Raw genomic sequence first — 20797 nt, 5'->3', positions numbered from 1 at the left:
CCCCCCCAGCAGCCAAACAAAAGAACAATGGGAAGGTAACCAGATAGCAGCTCCCTAACACAAGCAGGGGCACACCGCCAACGAGGCGAGTTGAGAAACTCGCCTCAGGCGGCACGCCGGAGAGGTTTCCGGGGGCGGAAAAAAAACGCTCCTGGTACCTTTAAGAGCCGAATTTCCGGTTTTAAACCGGAAATTCAGCTTTACTAATGCGAGAGAGCGCAATAGTGCTCTCCGCATTAGAGTTCCTGCCTCCCCTCCCAACTGGTAAACCGGGGAGGGGGGCGGCATTGCAGGAGCTGCCTCAGGCGGCGTTTTCCCCTGAATCGGCGCTGAACACAAGATAACAGCTGCCTGGTAGATCTAAGAACAACACTCAATAGTAAAAACCCATGTCTCACTGAGACACATTCAGTTACACTGAGAAGGAAAAACAGCAGCCTGCCAGAAAGCATTTCTCTCCTAACGTGCAGGCACAAGTCACATGACCAGGGGCAGCTGTGAAACTGACAATATGTCTAGCCCCATGTCAGATTTCAAAACTGAATATAAAAAAATCTGTTTGCTCTCTTGAGAAATGGATTTCAGTGCAGAATTCTGCTGGAGCAGCACTATTAACTGATGTGTTTTGAAAAAAACATGTTTTCTGATGACAGGATCCCTTTAAGTGGAAAAATGCGCTTCCAATAACCTACTGTGTGCCCTGACCATTCCTGAGCAAGTGTGCCTCTATGAACAGTAGCAGGATTTTTTAAACCGTGTCTTGTACCTTATGTCTTATGTATCTGCGGCGATTGCAGGCATATCCTAGAACGCCATATTAATTATTGTAAAATTTATTTTTCTCCTAGCATGTCTGAAATTGATCCATTTCTTTGTCAAGACTTCAGGAAGCAATCTGTGAAACTGGGGAGCAACAAGCTTGACCTGCCATATGGTACACGTAGAGGAGGTATGTACTCGTTTATTTACAGAGAATAATATGATGGTGCTTAGTGCATTCAATACCTGCACATGAATATATACATATGCCAAGAAGGAGTGGGCCTGATATTAAACCTATTGATTCAGGAACACTAGGAATGGAATTCTGTATCGCTTCTTATGGCCTGGATTTGGGCAGTTGTTTAAAACTTAAGACTTTACATTCCCCCCTTTAAGAAGAATTAAAGGGATACTGTCATGGGAAAAAAAAAAAATTTCAAAATGAATCAGTTAATAGTGCTGCTCCAGCAGAATTCTGCACTGAAATCCATTTCTCAAAAGAGCAAACTGATTTTTATATTCAATTTTGAAATCTGACATGGGGCGAGACATATTGTCAATTTCCCAGCTGCCCCAGGTCATGTGACTTGTGCTCTGATAAACTTCAATCACTCTTTACTGCTGTACTGCAAGTTGGAGTGATATCACCCCCTCCCTTTTCCCCCCCAGCAGCCAAACAAAAGAACAATGGGAAGGTAACCAGATAACAGCTCCCTAAAACAAGATAACAGCTCTCTGGTAGATCTAAGAACAACACTCATGTAAAAACCCATGTCTCACTGAGACACATTCAGTTACATTGAGAAGGAAAAACAGCAGCCTGCCAGAAAGCATTTCTCTCCTAAAGTGCAGGCACAAGTCACATGACTTGGGGCAGCTGGGAAATTGACAATATGTCTAGCCCCATGTCAGATTTCAAAATTGAATATAAAAAAATCTGTTTGCTTTTTTGAGAAATGGATTTCAGTGCAGAATTCTGCTGGAGCAGCACTATTAACTGATTCATTTTGAAATTTTTTTTTTCCCATGACGGTATCCCTTTAAGCTTCACCTGGAGATCTCTGTTCCCCTGTATTAGGAGCCTTATTAAAGATTAAAATACTTCACTGGGTCATTTGTGGGAGACTAATCTTCTGAAATTAATCAGCCCTCTAAGCTTTCAGACTTGTACTGGGGAACAAAGGACTGGTTCAGGTTACCATCTTGTTATGATAGCAATCCTATAGGTCCCTACAGTACGTTGATTATATGGTAGATCATATGGACTTTATGTATGCTTTTTCTCCCAGGAACATACACACGCTACACATGTTTAGAAACAAACACCAAGTAACAACTGTACCTTGTTTGTGAAGCTAATTCTTTATTTTAAGTGAATAGCAAATATTGTATTTATTTTAAATTTTTAGAGGCACATTTATACAAGGGTCGAATTTCTTAATCATGTGAGTGTTTTTTTGTTTTTTTTTTAAACTCCCATAAACTCCCATGAACTCGTAATTCGACCAATCGAAATTTATTATAAAAATTAAAATTTTTCAACTTCTTAAAGAGAGTATGATTAATCTCGAAAATCGGGTGAATGGGATTGACCCAAAAACTCGAATCGAATTTGGTTCAAATTTTTAAACCTCTCCCGTTGACTTAAACAGCAATTCAGCAGGTTTTAGGTGGCAAATAGTCGGATTCGAGTGCCTGCACCACTGCACTTGCGACGATTCGATTTCCGAAGTCGTCCGAAGTTTCCTCAAGAGTAAACTTTGGGCGACTTCGGAAATCGAAGCGCCGCTAGTGCATTGGTGCAGGCGTTTTTTAAATCTCTCCGAATCTCCAGGTATGCCCTTACCCTTAGTCGCCCAGCGACAAATCACTTCTTCTTCGGGCGACTAATCTCCCCGAACTGCCTTTCCGGCGGCTAGAATGTAAATAGCCTGCGGGATGGCACTCAAAACGCTTAATTTTTCCGAACCCGCCCGAGGTTGCCTCATGAGGAAACTTTGGGCGACTTCGGAAAGCTGAAACGATCAAGAGTGCAATCCCGCCGGCGATTTACATTCTAAAAACTAGTACTCTTAAAGAGAGTATGATTAATCTCGAAAATTGGGTGAATAGGATCGACCTGAAAACTCGAATCGAATTTGGTTCAGATTTTAAAACCTCTCCCGTTGACTTAAACAGCAATTCAGCAGGTTTTAGATGGCAAATAGTTGAATTCAAGTTCTTAAAGAGAGTATGATTAATCTCGAAAATCGAATTTTTTAAAAAACTTGAATAAACTTTGAATAACCCCCTAATCGAATTTGACAGTTTTGACCATAAAAAATCGTACTAGTTTTTGGAATGTAAATCGCCGGCGGGATTGCACTCTGATCGCTTCGGCTTTCCGAAGTCACCCAAAGTTTCTTTGTGAGGCAACCTCGGGCGGGTTTGGAAAAAATTAAGCGTTTTGAGTGGGAAAGGCAGTTCGGGGAGATTAGTCGCCCGAAGAAGAAGTGATTTGTCGCTGGGCAACTAATCTCCTGAAATAGCAGTGTGTGTTTCTGCCCTAAGGCTAAGGGCATACCTGCAGATTCGGGGAGATTTAAAAAACGCCTGCACCAATGCACTCGCGGCGCTTCGATTTCCAAAGTCACCCAAAGTTTACTCTTGAGGAAACTTCAGACGACTTCAGAAATCGAATCGTCACGAGTGCAGTGGTGCAGGCATTTTTTCATGGAAGCAGGCGGAAGACACGGGGAAGCAGTTCAGGGAAATTAGTCGCCTCAAAGAAGAGGCAATTAGTCGCTGAGGAACTAAATCTCCCCAAATCTCCAGGTATGCCCTTACCCTTAGGGCTATTCCACACGGGGAGATAGCGACGCGTTTGCGGTCGCGGCGACAAAGCGCCGCGACAGTCCCCGCGACCGGCGCAGGCGACAGTTTTGTATGGGCGCCTATGTAAAAACGCCTGTGCTAACCACACGAGGCGATGCGCTTTTCAACAGTCGCCTGAAAATGCCTCGCCAGGCTTTTTCAGGCGACTGTTGAAAAGCGCATCGCCTCGTGTGGTTAGCACAGGCGTTTTTACATAGGCGCCCATACAAAACTGTCGCCTGCGCCGGTCGCGGCGCTTTGTCGCCGCGACCGCAAACGCGTCGCTATCTCCCCGTGTGGACTAGCCCTTAGGCACACAGAGCTACTAGTAGCAGCTACTTTTTGTGGCTACAAAATGCCCTGCCATAGACAACATTGAGAATTGGCTCTGCTAAAACTCCTGTAAGCAAAGCCAGTTCCCACTAATTTATAGCTGTAAAGTGTAGCTGCTACTAATAGCTCTGTGTGTCTTCACCTTGGGGTAATAAACCTTGTAAAACCCTGTTGCGTAACCTACTGTTTACATTAACACAGCAAATTATAATATAAATATTTTATTGTGTGTGTTGCATCCTCAATATAAAGATCCGGCTCATCTGGTCATATGATTATACCTTGCCCTAAAGCGTTTGTGATTTTTATTTTTTCCTAAATAGAGATGCTATCTAAATTGAATTCTCATGTAAATAGAGCCATGGGTGAAATAAATGCAGATGAAACCTTCACCCTGTACAAGTGAATGGTAATCAATCTGAAATTCTCAGGTCAGACCTTGACTGTGTGGCCCTCAGAATCCAGTTTGATGTCTGTGGCTCTTTATGATTACCATAGACCAGTGATCCCCAACCAGTAGCTCATGAGCAACATGTTGCTCTCCAACCCCTTGGATGTTGCTCTCACTGGCCTCAAAGCAGGTGCTTATTTTTAAATTCCAGGCATGGAAGAAAGTTTTAATCGCATAAAAACTAAGTAAACTGCCAAGTAGAATCTCCCGTAGGTTGCCAGTCCACATATGGGCTACCAAATGGCCAATCACAGCCCTTATTTGGCACCGCAAGGGACTTTTTCATGCTTGTGTTGCTCCCCAACTCTTTTTACATTTGAATGTGGATCACGATTAAAAAAGGTTGGGGACCCCTGCCATAGATGATCCCCAACCACTGGCTTGTGAGCAACATGTTGCTCTCCAACCCCTTGGATGTTGCTCCCAGTGGTCTCAAAACAGGTGTTTACTTTTTTAATTCCCGGCTCAGAGGCAAGTTTTGGTTGAATAATAACCAGATGTACTGCCAAACAGATCCTCCTGTAGCCTGCTTGTCCACCTAGGGGCTACCAAATAGCCAATCACAGCCTTATTTGGCACCACCAGGGACTTTTTTCATACTTGTGTTGCTCCCCAACTCGACATTTTAATGTGGCTCACAGGTAAAAAAAAAAGTTTGGGGACCTCTGCCACAGATGTTGGATGCCATTTGATCCAACAAGTCAGTAGGATGTAACCCCAGCAGAAATCTTCTCCTATACATGTTTTATATGGTAGACCATGATTATTTTATTAGGCCCTTTTTTGTGAATTTAGAGGTAAGTTTGCAGCTTTGCATTTAAATGGCACCCACAAAGGTTCCCTTGGATCCCCATTAAACCTATAGACTTAATGACCATATTCTGGTTCCTGAAAAATTCACCTTTAGCTCAGGGCTGGATTTGTGGAGAGGCCACCAAGGCCCGGGCCTAGGGCAGCAGAATTTTAGGTGGCGGCAGGATTTTAGGCGGTGGCATGTTGACCAATCACACCCACATTGGTTCAGAAACACTGGGGATGCGCAGGAGATGATAGTTTTTTAAATTTCCAGTTCACCAATCCCCATTGCTCCGGTCCCGATGATGTTAATTTGAGCGAATAAAAGGGAGGGCACTGGGTCTACTGCGGGTCTAGGGGTGCCCATTATATAAATCCGGCTTTAGCTGAAGCAACAAAGAACTGGAATTTTCACACTTTTTTGATGTTGCTTTGGTCGATGCACATTTGGAGCTTTTTTTTTTCTTCTAACTTGTAGTTGACTGTTGAAATCCAATAGCTGATTATCATGCTGGGTATAGCATCAACGCTGATGTTGCCCATAGCAGCCAAATAGGCCCCAAGTGTACCTGGCACATGTTCCTGCCCCAGAATTATTAAACATTGTGGCAGAGATCTGACCATGGATCTCTATTGCCTGCTGGCAAATAAATACAAGCTTCATAATAATGCATGTCTGTGCAATTTATTCTCACGCCACGTCAAAGGTGCTTAATATTAACGTTTCAGTGGGGGGTTATTTATAAACGTAAAGAGGATTGGGGAGCACCAACCATCAATCGTGAATTTACAGAGGATGGTGTACAGGGTCAAGTGGTCACAGACACTTTCCAAGATGGTGACCCCCTGTGACAAGTTTGAAGTCCTGGATCATTGCTGCTATTGACAAGCTGAAACTTTAGCCTCGTGCAATAAGTTCATTATATAAAATATTACATTTTTAACCATATTCATTTTTAGGATTTAGTTCTCCTTTAATTATGAATGGACAAAATAAGAATGCTTTTACTTTGAACAAAACTACATTTGACGTCAATTTTCGTTGGTCCGGATTTTGCCTGCCTGTATCCGGTGTATTTGTCCCTATTCATTAAAGCCACGTTGAACATGTGACCTCAACTATAGGGGGCCCTAAGGACTGGTGATTCCAGTTCCAGACCCCCCACAGACCTCTTTGAGTCCTGGGGTTTCTAGTTACCCCACTGCTGTCAATTTAATGCTCAAAACACAAATTGACTTTTTATTTGCCCATTATTATTACTGGAGTGTATCGCTGGCTTAGAATAGAGATGGTTTAAAGAGACATTGCTTTAGTGTTTTCTAAATGATACTTGGGAAGAGAGTGCATTTCACTTAGATATGATACTAATTCGTTTTATATGTATTTCTCTTTTCTCAACAGATAGGTTTTTTGATCTGGCTCTTAAGAATCTCCCGCAATGTAAACTCCCGGAAGAAATAAAGAAGTAAGTGCAGGATGCTCTAAAGAACCCGTTTTGACACCCCCCTCCCCAGTTTTGTTTTGATCCATCAACTTTGATGTATGTCTGTGAGTGGCTGATCTGAAACGGGACCATGCTAGGGGCCACAATCACAATTAATCACAAACACCTAGAGGCACATTAATCATGTCCGTTTTTTAAAACTCCAATTAAACTCCCATTAACTTGAAATTTCGACCAATCTAAATTTATTAAAAAAAATTGAATTTGTGCAACTCTGATGAGTAGGATCAACCCGGAAACTCGAATCGATTTTTTTCTCCCAAAAAGAATCTCAGGAAGGCTGCAAACAACTCCACATTGATCCCAGGACGCCTCCCATTGACTTAAACAGCAATTCAGCAGGTTTTAGGTGGCAAATTAGTTAAATTTGAGTTCTTAAAGGCCCAGAGTATGATAAATCTTTAAAATTAAATTAGAATAAAAAAACTTGAATACAATTTCAATCATTCCCTAGTCGAATTTGACAGTTTTGGTCTTAAAAACCAAAAAATGGATTTATATAGCAGTCGCCCCTCGGCCCACTGCCTTTCGTTGCCCCTGTCCGCTCCCCTTTATTCAAGCAAATTTTCAACATCAGAACCGGAGCAATGTGGATTGGTGCACCGGAAATTTGAGAAATTGATTTCAGTGTAGAATTCTAGTAGCACTATTAACTGATGTGTTTTGGAAACAAAAAATTTCCATGACCGTATCCCTTTAATCTATATTGCCTATTCCTTCACTCTCACCTTAAAAAACGCCTTCACTCACTGTCTCATCTTTTCACCCACTTTCTTGATAAATGTTGCCCCACTGAACACCCTCCTGATTATCCTGTTTCATTGAGAAAGCAATTGCTCTTCCTAATTCTTAACATCCCATTCATTCCTTATTCATATTCCTTATTCCTATCTCTTATTCCTTCTTATTATTCCTTATTCTTCCTAGAGTTCCAGGTACGCAACAGTCAAATCGACACTGCCCCCCAGATTAACTTCCTATTTACTTTTAAGAGGAAGAATTGTGTTATGTACCACTAGCACTTGTAAAGAACTGACCTTTTTGAGTTCTAGTAGTGAGTGCCGCATATCCCTAAGGCAGGGATCCCCAACCTTTAGATCCCGTGAGCAACATTCAGAAGTAAAAGGAGTTGGGGAGCAACACTAGCATGAAAAATGTTCCTGGGGTGCCAAATAGGGGCTGTGATTGGCCATTTAGTAGCCCCTATGTGGATTGTCAACCTACATTGAGGCCCTGTATGGCAGTACAACTGGTTTTTATGCAACTAAAACTTGCCTCCAAGCCTGGAATTCAAAAATAAGCACCTGCTTTTATACCACTGGGAGCAACGTCCAAGGGGTTGGAGAGCAACATGTTGCTCGTGAGCTACTGGTTGGGGATCACTGCCCTAAGGGATAGTCCTGTGTATTAGAAAAGCATCACAGAATTCTTTGCCCAGGCATTTTATATACCTGTCCCTTATTTGCCAGTGCAGCCCTCTTATGGGTGCTGCTGACCATTTACAAAGTCCGTAATATTGTAACTGTCTGGACCTGCTACTGGTTCCATTAGTCTAAAAGCTCTGTCTGGCTCAGGGAATCACTGTACTGTATTGACAACCAGCAGATGGTATTGCCTGCTTTCCAACGGCTCTCAATTATGGCTCCCATGGATTTATGGTGATGTTCTGGAAAGAAAAGCAAAAGTGTAACAAATCTGTGTAATTCTATCCGAATGTCCAAACCATGTATACATTTCTATTAATCTCCCTGCTGTTTGTCTCTTCTTCCCAGTATTTCCTGCAAGAAATGCGTTGTGGTGGGGAACGGAGGAGTGCTGCGCAACAGCTCATTGGGCAAAACGATTGACAGCTATGATATCATAATAAGGTATTTACTCCCATTCCCCTCAAGCAGAACCTTTTATTTGGATGTGGAACACTGTGCAATGCTGAGTGAATTTGAGAAGTCATGGGAAACGAGAACGTTGTGCTTCTTTATTTTGGACGGTTCCTGTTGATAAACATCTGTTGCCTCATTCTGTGCGTGATATTCTAGTTCTGGTCAGTCCCCTCTCTGAAAGGCAAGGTCTTCATTAAACTTTATTCACATCTGTGATGTCTGTCACAGTCACACTTTAGGCAAGAGGTTTTCAAGTATTTTGATTCTGATTCCCTTATGTTGTCTGTTGACTCAAAACATACAGATACATAAACACATAGATCAGGAGACCCATACTAATATGAGGTCTACTTTTAGTGATATTGTCCCATTATGATCTACATCTATAATAGTTGTTAGCATTCTGTTCCATGAGAAATATAACTTAAATATTATATAATATATTATATATTATATTGATTTATGAAATAATTCACTGTAATTTCTATATTTAAGAAACAACTATTTCATATGAACCTTTACAGAATACATATCTGAATGAAAAGAATGAAGCAGGAGGGTAATTTAGACAAGCTGTTTGTTGACATTGTCTTCAAGATGTACTGGTCACTAGTGATAGGCCTGGTGCAAATCTGCGGCGAATTTCCGCGTATCACCGGCATTTTGGACGCGCCCTCGAAAAGTCACTCGCATCAAAATTGACGCACGTCAACACTATTCAGACGCCCATTGACTACAACGGCGGTGTCAAAATTGACGTGATCGACTTTTCGGACACGCATCCAAAATTGACACGGGCGTCAATTTCCAATTGTTCGCAAATTTTTTGCCTTTTTGCGAATTTCACAGGAAATTCTGGATTTTTTCAGCGAAGCGTAACGGGAGAAATTCGCCCATCACTACTGGTCACCAACTAAAAATCTATTGGTAAATCCCGATCTACCTTTTGGACACCCCTGTTAGAGATAATACACACATACATTTTAGAAAAACCTTACACAGCGTCGGAACTGGGACTCCAGGGGCCCACCCAAAAACCTTTAGATCAAGGGCCCACCAAAAAACCTTAGTCCAGGGGCCTACTCTCAGTACTATTATTCCTTCGATCCTCACTTAGCCTCTATTCTTCTAGTTGCTTTTCTTTACACACTATAATCTATTATTCCATCTATTAAGCCTTTTTGTTCTTATAGAAATGGGGAATGACCATGAAATAGGCCAAATGTTTAGCAGCATGAGATTCCATTGACACCTGGGCCCACCGGGAGTTTTCCTGATATCCCGGTGGGCTAGTCCGACACTGACCTCACAGTAGGGATTCACCAAATCCAAAATTCGGCCAGGATTCCACCTTTTTCAGTAGGATTTGGCAGAATCCTTGTGCCTGGCCGAACCAGATCAAAATTCTTATTTGCGTATGAATTTTCATCACAAAACAAGGAAGTCAAATTTTCTCCCATTTTTTCCTTTCTCAACCCTAATTTGCATATGCAAATTAGGATTTGGTTCACTATTATTCGGCTGAATCTTTCACAAAAGATTCGGGGATTCACCCAATCCAAAATAGTGAATTTGGTGCATCCCTACTTGAAGGTCACCTTTTTTCATAGTGGCATGTACTTTAAACTTTATGGGCCAACATAGGCCAGCCCTGCTTTTTGGGAAACTCTTTCCAATGCCCTTCACTTATCTGGTCCATATTTTAATATTTTGAGTATAATACTTGAGTAGCTGTGTATTGCCCTTTGTGCAATTGATTTGCTACTTCTGGATTAAACATATTCTGTATATGTTACCTGATTCACCCCAAGACATTTTTACAGCTACCCCCTTTTTTATGGGCTATGTATGTCAATAGCAAACTGGAGCAAGTTGTGGTCCATGAAACAATCAGAATATGGTTTCAAGGAGGTGTACCCACTATATCTGGGTTGGCCTGTGTTGTGATTGGATGATGTCTGTTTTTATTCTCGGTTATCAACCTCATTTTTCACATTAACTGTATATTCTCACAATACTTATGTCAAATAATCACAGAATGAATGATGGTCCTGTGCTGGGTTATGAAGCTGATGTGGGACAGAAGACAACATTCCGACTCTGCTACCCTGAGTCTATGTTCTCAGAGACTTTGCACTATGATCCCAACACGACTGTTGTACTTTTGATGTTCAAGCCTCATGATGTCAAGTGGTTATCAGAACTTCTCATGCACAAACGAGTGGTAAGTGTGGATCTGTGCTTCTTATAGAGACACAGACTGAAGCAACAAAAAATGAATATTTGGGGCAGACCATGCACCGTGCATTAAATGGAAGGAATTTCCAAAGCTGTATTTGTGAGCTGCATGGAGGCTCCATCTTTTCTACTTTGCTTTTACCTCCTGCAGTGTATGAGAAATAAAAACAAACCCAAGCACATAAATTAAATGGAGCTGCAAAACAGTGGTAGGCTTGACCTGAAAATCATTCAGTTCTTTATTATTACCAGTTGACTGTCCCCAGCCTTAGCATCTTCCACCGTGTGACTCTTGAACATCAGGGATCCTCTCAATATTTTCTTTACATATCCTCATTGCTAGTAAACCAGATAATCAGATATGAAGAATCAAATCCTAGCATAGGAAATGATAAAGCATATGTATTTTGAGACAATAAGTCATATACTGTATACAGGTATGGGACCTGTTACCCAGAATGCTCAGGACCTGAGGTTGTCTGGATAAGGGATCTTTGCATAATCTGGATCAGAGCCACACGTGAATATTCAGGGAGATTAAGTCGCCCGTCAACAAATCACCTCTTCTTCAGGCGACTAATCTCCCTGAAAAGCCTTCCTGCCAACTAGGATATAAATCGCCCGCGGGGTGGCACTCGCTTCGTTTTCAGAAGTCGCCCGAAGTTTCCTCATGAGGCAACTAATCTCCTTGAATCTTCACATGTGTCTCTGCCCCTAGTCTGCTTCCAATAAGGATTAATTATATCTTCGTTTTGATCAAGTACAAACTACTGTTTTATTATTACAGAGATGAAGGAAATCCGTTTTAAAAATCTGGATTATTTGGGTATAATGGAGTCTATGAGAGACAGTCTTTCCGTAATTCTGAGCTTTCTGGATAATGGGTTTCCGGATAACGGATCCTATACCGCTACTAGAGACAAATGTTTCATTGTGTATCATCTGTGATCCCTCCATAAGGAATCTTATGGAAGAAACTGTATTTTACATTTTTTTTTTAAATGCAAGAAGTATAAATGGATCCCTAGAACAGGAGTTGTTGGACCTTTTTTAGTTCAAGGCCATTTTGGAGGTTCAACCTACGGTCACGTCCCCCATTTACCTCATAACTACAGATAAAGGAAGGTACTACTTTATCAGTCATTCATCCTCCGTTTCAAGAATCTCTAGGACACCAAATACGTTTTTACCACGTCTTGCTGAATTGACTATACTCTTACCCTAACTGACATTCAGGCTAAGACTCCATGACACCACTCTGAGCTCCCTATGGCTGGCCAGCCTCACTATTTGGGTATCCCCACCCTAGAGAGTCACAAACAGGTAGGGATAGGTCGTTTTGAGACATTCACACCTGTGAATAATAATAATAAATGAACAGTCAAACGAAAAAATTGCACGCAGCTTGATTTTCATGAATCCGTTGCATCATACTGTTACATTTTTTTAAATGATTTCTTTAAAGGAAAACTATACCCCCCAAACAATGTAGGTCTCTATTAAAAGATACTGAGTAAAACAGCTCATGTGTAAAACCCTGCTTCATGTAAATGAACCATTATCATAATAATATACTTTTTTAGTAGTATGTGCCATTGGGTAATCATAAATAGAAAATTGCCATTTTAAAAAATAAGGGCCGCCCCCTGAGATCGTACGATTCACTGTGCACACATACAAACCACATGTAAGGTCACATGAGCCAATTAACTGTTGCTTAAGTATTCATTTTGGGGGTATAGTTTTCCTTTAAGGATACCACAGCTGTAGCATAGAATTGCACCCAACTAGTTTCATGTCTCACCCTGTGGATAAATAGAGATTGGATTTAAAAGGAATCTGCTCAAATAACATAATAATTTAGGTATATCCAAAACTGCATCTGGTTACCTGATACATGTGAGTTTATTCACTCACCCTGGGCAGGTATGGAAGTGCTGTATCATGATTAGTTGGGCTGAACAAATCACTAGTTAGATCATTGTGAATGTGAAGATATTTGGTGAAATACTATAAGTACTTGTGTGTCTTTAGGGACTAGGGATGCACCGAATCCACTATTTGTGACTTAGCGGAATCTCAGAATCCGTGGTGAAAGATTCTGAACTGAATCCGAATGCTAATTTGCATATGCAAATTAGGGGCAGGAAATGAAAAAGTGGAAATTCTTCTTTTGTGACAAAAGTCACATGATTTCCCTACCTGTCCCTAATTGACGTATGCAAATTAGGATTCGGTTGGGGTAGGCACAAGGATTCGGCTGAATCTGAATCCTGGCCGAATCCCGAACCGAATCCTGGATTCCGGGGCATCCCTAGTAGGGACCAATGAGTTATATGTTTTATTTTGTACTGCAATCCACTGGGTATAAAATAAAAATTGAATGAAAATGGTTTAAATGTTCTGATTTAATTTGCTATGTAAATGACACATTTCCCTATGTGTGAGTCTAAATTTTGATTTCTCCCAAGACCTTTTCATGTTTTCTCTGCTAAATGTTTTGGACACAAGCAAGTGCAGTAGCTAAGAGTTCCAGTAAATGCTTTGGCAGGATCATGTCCCCTCTAATCTCTTGATCCCTCTCTTGACAGAGCACCTATGGATTCTGGAGGAAACCAGCCTTGAGTCTGATCTACAAGCCCCACCAGCTGAGAGTGCTGAATCCTTTCATTCTTCGCCAAGTATCTCAGAATATATTGAATTTTCCAATCAACATTCCAAAGACAGAAGTGAGTTCACAATTTCTCATGCACTTGCTGAGTTTTCTACAGAACAGCTGAGTTTTCCACGGATAGTCCTTCTGGTAATGTGATGGGCATGCAAACCACAAAACAATCCTTCTTCCGTTTCCTGAGTGTTTTACCTTCAGGGTCTCACAACCCACTGATCGATTGACACTTGTCTGATTGTTCCACTCAGGGCCGCCGTTAGAAATCACGGGGCCCCATACAACAACATTTTCGGGGCCCGGACCCCAAAGCCCCGCCCCAGATCCCACCCACTCCACATCACAGTTAAAAGACCACACAGACATCAGCACTAAAAAATGTAACCCCTCCCCCCACACACACACACACAAGTTATAAAAAAGCTATTGGGGACCAGGGCCCCCCTATAAGTTAAAAAAAAAATATTGCACCAGGGGCTCCAAAGAACATTTTTTGAAAAAACATGCCAGGTCCCCCCTTACAAGTTAAAAAAAATTCGTCCCCCAAAGAACATTTTTTTAAAAAAAAACATTGGCACCAGGGCCCCCCTTACAAGTTAAAAAAAATTGGGACCCCAAAGAATATTTTTTTTAAAAAAACGTTGGTGACAGGGGCATATAGAGTATTGAAATAATACATTGGTGGCCAGGGGATTAAAAAAAAATAAAAACTCGTGGCTTCAGGACTTCGGCTTTTCCGGCACTTCCGCATTTTGGCTGTTGGGACCATAAGATATATTGGATCTAACTGTCAATGAATATCTGACACCCAACTGCTGCATGAAGAGAGAATGAAGAGAAACAGATGCCGAGAGCGGAATAGTGAAGATAAACTTGATTATTTCAGAAACAATGCAGAATATTTAATTGATTATATTTAATAATTTTCTCATTTCAGTATGATGCATCTTATATTACATTTTTATTTTCACAGTAGTTCCCCTTTAAACTTTTGGTTATTTGGATAAAATGGAGTCTATGGACACAGCCTTTCCGTAATTCGTAGCTTTCTGGATAACGGGTTTCCCGATAACAGATCCCATACCTGTATCTTTATGTCATATGCAATTCTGATTAGTGCTGGGCAGTTTTCTGTTACCAAAAAGGGCTTCAAACCTCTATGCAATTGTTTAATTGTACTTGTTAAATGAATGATTAATGCTAATTAACGCAACTAAGAGCTCAACACCCTGCTATGTTGTAAAACACAGGTCTCGGGCTCCTGATGAAAGGTTTGGTCTTCATGGGGGTTGATCACTTTTGTGAATGCCAAGCTCTTCCTGATCGATATCTGCCCAAGCACTTACATGTATGTTTCCCTTTCTTTAGAAATCAAGGCATCCGACAACTGGAATTATCGCCATCACCCTGGCTTTCAGTATATGCAACGAAGTACATATAGCAGGATTCAAATACAACCTGACATCTTTAAACAGTTCACTACATTACTATGGGAATGAGACCATGTCTGCCATGGCTCAGGTAAGTCATTTCCCTGCAACTGATATGGAAAAGGATGTATAATAAACAGCTTTTGAGGTTAAAGGAGAAGGAAAGCTTAAAACTAAGTAAGCTTTATCAGAAAGGTCTATATAAATACACCAGTAACCCCTCAAAGTAATGTTGCTCTGAGTCCTCTGTCAAAAGAAACAGCACATTTCTTTCCTTCTATTGTGTACTCATGGGCTTCTGTATCAGACTTCCTGTTTTCAGCTTAAACCTCCAGGGCTAGGGCTTGAGCATGCTCAGTTTGCTCCTCTCTCTCTCTCTCACTCTCTCTCTCTCTCTCTCTCTCTCTCTCTCTCTCTCTCTCTCTCTCTCCCTTCTCTGCTTTGAGTGAGCAGGGAGAGACTCAGACAAGAAGTGATGTCACACCAAGCTAATACTGCAGCTGCTATCCTAAATAAACAGAGAGAGCCTCCAGAGCTTTTTACTCAGGTATGGTAAAACATTCTGCAGAATAAATAAAGTGTTCTAGCTTGCACTATTGCAGCTAATCTATTGGCAATAAACTGCTTCTGTAGCTTTTCTTCTCCTTTAAATGAGTGGTTTGCCTTTAAGGTAACTTTTAGTATGTGATAGAATGGCTAATTCTAAGCAACTTTTCAACTGGACTTCGTTATACATTTTTTATAGTCTTTGCAGTATTTGCCTTCTTCTTCTGACTCTTTCCAGCTATCAAACGGGGGTCACTGACCCCATCTAAAAAACAAATGGTCTGTAAGGCTACAAATGTATTGTTATTGCTACTTTTTATTACTCATCTTTCTATTCAGGCCTCTCCTATTCATATTCCAGTCTCTTATTCAAATCAATGCATGGTTGCTAGGGTAATTGGACCCTAGCAACCGGATTGCTGAAATTGCAAACTGGAGAGCTGCTGAATAAAAAGATAAAGAAGTCAAAAACCTCAAATAATAAATGAAAACCAATTGCAAATTGTCTCAGAATATCCCTCTCTACATCATATTAAAAGTTAATATAAAGGTGAACAATCCCTTTAAGTGAAAGGTATCTGTACTAGGGATGCTCCGAATTCAGGATTCAGTTAGGGATTCGGCCTTTTTGAGCAGGATTCGGATTTGGCCGAATCCTTCTGGCCAGCTGAACCGAATCTGAATCCTAATTTGCATATGCAAATTAGGGGCAGGGAGGGAAATCTCGTAACTTTTTGTCACAAAACACGGAAGTAAAAAACGTTTTCCCCTTCCCAGCCCTAATAAGCATATGCAAATTAGGTTTTGGATTCGGTTTGGTATTCGCCCGAATCTTTCGCGAAGGAGTCGGGGGGGTTCGGCCGAATCCAAAATAGTGGATTCGGTGCATCCCTAATCTGTACACCAATATGTTATTACATATATGATCGCTTTCTTTGTTATGGTACAGTGAAAAAGTAACAGACCCTTGTTAAAACAACCCCCCCCCCCAAAAGACAAAATAAGTTTGAGGTGTACTTTAATGTAGCCCTCTTAATACACAAAAAGCCAATCAATACCCTATGTCTATATATCTATAGATATAGACTCTCAACCAACCTAGGGTTGCTATCTGTCCGGTTCTGACCCAGACAGCCTGGAATTTTGAGGGGCTGCCTGGGTCTATACATCTTGCCCGGTTTTCCAAATAAGGAAAACCGGGTGGAATTCCCTTGATTGACACGGTGATTGGCTGATCGCCGTGTTATAGCCCCACCCACTCTTGGCATGGGTCCGCCCACTGACATCATAGCCACACCCACTTACGTCACGGGTCCGCCCACTGATGTCACAGACATGCCCACTGACGTCACGCCCATGTGCAAATTAGGAGTGGGAAGGGGAAAACATTTTTTACTTCCTTGTTTTGAGACAAAAAGTCACATGATTCCCCTCTCCACCCCTAATTTGCATATGCAAATTATTATTCAGATCCGGTTTGGCCGGGCTGAAGAATCCGGCCGAATCTGAATCCTGCTGAAAAAGGCCGAATCCTAGATGTGGTGCATCCCTAATTAATTATGTATTAGTTGGGATGAAGTACAATGTACTGTTTTATTATTACAGAGAAAAAGGAAATTTTTTTTCATATTTGAACTCTTTGATTAAAATGAAGTCCAAGGGTGACGGCCTTTCTGTAATTCGGAGCTTTCTGGATAATGGCTCCACATACCTGTAGCTCAACCTTTAGCTGGTGTGTAGTTCAAGAGAATTCCATAATGCCGCTTATTCCCCAGCTGGCAGCTTTTGGGAAGGAGGTGCTCTTTAATTGTAAACTGACAGTTACCCCGTGTTGTTGTTCTCAGTGGGTAAAATTCTGATTTGTTTCCTTTCTCTGCTTTCCAGAATGAATATCACAACATCTCAGCAGAACAGATGATTATAAGGGACCTCGTTAAACAGAAAACAATTAAGAACTTGACGTGATACATGGTATTAACAAACCAGACACTTTTCCTATTTTTATATGGTTTTTTTTTCTTTTTTTTTGTACCGTTAAAGTATTTTTTTGGGAAAAAAATCAAGACGGAGAAAGGAAAACGAATACCCCATGTATTCCATATAATGGGAATGGGATATCGGAATCCCTCTTGTACATTTGCAGCAAGACGAGCCAGCGGGATTCCTGCCCAGCGTTGGACTGAATAGGGTGTTAGTGCTGTAACCAAGCTCTAACACTCTGATAAATCAGATGTTTCTTCAAATATGTCTAATCTCCCAGATCCTCCCATTGGATAACACCAGGAGCAAAGATGTAATAATGTACATTTGTATAACATTTGTTGGAGAAATATCAGTATTTTGCAGAAAAATATTATATAATGTAGTAAAATGGTCAATATTTGATCCTGTCTCCCATAACCCAAAGCGACCAGTGAGCAGTTTGTTTATACCGGTTTATTGCCATTAGATTATGATGGGAAACATCTGATTGGACTGGATTAGAGGACAAACTTTGTGTATGTTTAGAGTTGTTCTCTATCATGGAATGTAATGGAGCAGATGGATGAGCCTTTCATTCAGTGATGTACTCGTTGTATCGACCCCTTAACAACCATTTAAACAAGAAGCACTTTCGTTTTTTCAACAATGTTCACTGCAGAGTGTCCGTCCATTCGGGTTAAAGGGGATCTACACCCCCACAAAAAAAAAGAATGTGAACTTACTTGGGGTCACCTTCTTGTGGTTTACATTTCTTTTCTGTTTTTAGCGGTTTTATTATTTGCAGTTCTAGACCGCTAATACATCTAGTTCTTTTTCAAAGAGTGTCAGTGGTCCAGACTGACCGCATAACCAATAAAAATGGAAAATGAATGTTGATTGTCACTGGTAACTCAGTTTACATGTGGTTTTTGCGTGGGTTAGAGCCCTTTTTAAGTAGAACCAACCCCTTTTTATTAAAATTCCCTACCCTACATATAACCCCATCCCTGCTCCCCCGCAGCTTAGGTGTTACCCTGAGTAAATGCCTTTAACTATTTACTTAACCCTCGTTGTATATTCAGGGTATTGGCGTTCACAGGCGCCATCTTCTTTTCTTCGGTAATCTTCGGGTCTTCTTCCGACACTTCGCCAATTTGCAGTTGTTCAGGACTGGAAGATTGCGCAAACTTCAAATGCGCCGATACACCACTCTCTTCCCAAAGATTACCGAAGAGAAGAAGATGGCGCCCGTGAACTCCTATGCCCTGAATCTGCAACGAGGGGTAAGTAAAGAGTTAGGGACATTTACCCGGGGTAACAGGCTGTGGGGGAGCAAGTAGGGGGTAGGGTAGGGGATTTTAATAAAAAGGGGTTGGTTCTCCTTTAAGAGATCAAATTGCCAGTCTCTAGTTGGTATTTGCCACAGAATGTTGAATTTGCAGATACCCCCTAGAATAATAGATGGTATCCGGCACTATGATTTAAATAGTGAATATCTCCTAAGGCTAATGGCACAAATAGCATAAATACTGGCAGTGGAGGTGCCAACGCCCTAATAGTTATTAAAGAGGCAGCCTTCACCTTCAATTTTAGTTTAAATGGAGATAATGAGCTCAGTATAAACAACCTTGCCCCCCTTGTTGCTCCTGAGTTTGGCATATAGATAAGGGGGTTTATATGTACACTGGGTAAAATGATAAACTACCTTCTCCCAAGGCTTCTCACAAGAACCTCAAACTCGCTGCTCTCTGTTTATCCTTTTTTAGCCCAAGAAATCTTATAAAAAGAATCTAGAAAGTCTTTTTAGCACAAGTTCCTGTTGGAACGTGAGGGGTATACTGCTCTTTTTAATGTTTCCCACATGCTAATAGAACTGCCTTTATGATTAGGTTAAATATTGGTTCAATAAAACAACTGAAATCTATTGGGATTTTGGATTTACATCAAAATTGCTGCCTGCCAGGGATACACCTAAACAGCGCTACACAATATGTCGGCGCTATATAAATACATGATAATAATAATAATTATAAGAGGCAACACCTTCTATATTGTTCTTGGGTATGTGTTTATCTGTGGCTCATTATCCAAAACTGCCAATTTGTGTCTGGGTGGCAACCAATCGCAACCAATCAGTGATTAGCTTTGTACAAACAGCGGCCAATAGATCAGTGAAGAAAACACTATTGGTCAGTGCCCATGTGCAAATGTGCTGGTGTGTTGGTAAGTGAGGGAGTAACTAAGAGCTGCTGCTGGTGGTTACTTTGCCAGTCGGTGCCTAAAGCCCTTTGGATGGAGAAATCACTTTTTTTTTGGGCAATGAAAGAGAATTGCTAGTCACTATATCAACCAGTGACACTTGCGTTTGTATATAGTTTTGTATATTATATATTAATTTAAACTGCTGTACTTCTCTGAAATTCTGGCTGGAGGACACAGACATTTGTTGTATACAGAGAACAAGGTGACTATTTGGGAGCATCGAAATGAGAACACGCAGGAGAGCAGCGTCATTTCTACATATCCTTTGTGACTGTCTGGCGATACCAATAAACGTACATTTCAATGCTCTGTTTCTGGTTAAATCTTTATGAAGCCGATTCGATTTTCAAACAAGGCCACTGCTGAACCAATCATAATACACGGATATCTGTCCGCCGACCTCACACGTACTCTATATTATTGCTGTATGTACAGCCAACTTTAGTGTTCCAGATTTGCTGACTTTTATATAATATATTTTCATCTTTATGACAACAATACGTTAAAGGAGAAGCAAACCCAAAAGTTAAAAAACCCTTACCCTACATAAACCCCCCTTCCTCCTCCCCCAAGCCTAAGGGGGTTATTTATTAAACTCCGAATGCAAAAATTAAACCCCAAGTATGGAAAAGTCTGAATCAGAAAATCCGGCATCTCAGACCTGTCGAGGTTGCATATAAGTCAATGGGAGAAGTCCCAATGATTTTTTGATGTTTGCTGGGTTTCTTGCAATACCCCGAAGTTTTTGGAGTTTTCGGGCAAAAAGCATAAGACATCTGAGTTTTTCAGGTGAAAAAAACAAAAAAAATTGAAAATCGGAGGAAAAATCAGAAAAAATTGTGAAAACTGCATTTTTTCCAGCAAATTTACGGGAAAATGTAATAATAAATAAGCGTAAAAAACATAAAATATTGAGATAAATTAGGACTTAGGTAAATAACCCCCTAAGTGTTACCCCAGGCAGATGCCCCTAACGTTTTACTTACCCCTCGGTGCAGATTCAGGCATCGGAGTTCACGGGCGCCATCTTCAGCCGATTCGGTAAACTTTCGGAATGAGACCGGCGTTACCTCAATTTTCGTGAGTTTCATCACATGTGCAGTTGACGCGAA

General features: G+C 41.0%; 1 protein-coding gene across 9 annotated transcripts in view; it reads left to right on the top strand.

Annotated features, from left to right (window-relative positions):
* st3gal6.S (ST3 beta-galactoside alpha-2,3-sialyltransferase 6 S homeolog) overlaps nt 1-19994 on the top strand; it is a 65072-nt gene extending 45078 nt beyond the window's left edge. For all 9 annotated transcript variants that reach the window (XM_018248838.2, XM_018248832.2, XM_018248837.2 and 6 more), the window contains 7 exons: nt 849-949; nt 6597-6660; nt 8472-8567; nt 10617-10803; nt 13409-13546; nt 14854-15006; nt 17346-19994. In XM_018248838.2, the coding sequence (XP_018104327.1) occupies nt 849-949; nt 6597-6660; nt 8472-8567; nt 10617-10803; nt 13409-13546; nt 14854-15006; nt 17346-17426 (820 nt within the window). In that variant the 3' untranslated portion in view covers nt 17427-19994. The remainder of the gene's footprint in view (nt 1-848; nt 950-6596; nt 6661-8471; nt 8568-10616; nt 10804-13408; nt 13547-14853; nt 15007-17345) is intronic.
* Nucleotides 19995-20797: the final 803 nt, after the last annotated feature.

The sequence above is a fragment of the Xenopus laevis genome, chromosome 2S, assembly GCF_017654675.1.
Source record: "Xenopus laevis strain J_2021 chromosome 2S, Xenopus_laevis_v10.1, whole genome shotgun sequence".
NCBI classification, from domain to species: domain Eukaryota; kingdom Metazoa; phylum Chordata; class Amphibia; order Anura; family Pipidae; genus Xenopus; species Xenopus laevis.
This window is presented reverse-complemented; position numbering and strand designations above follow the sequence as displayed.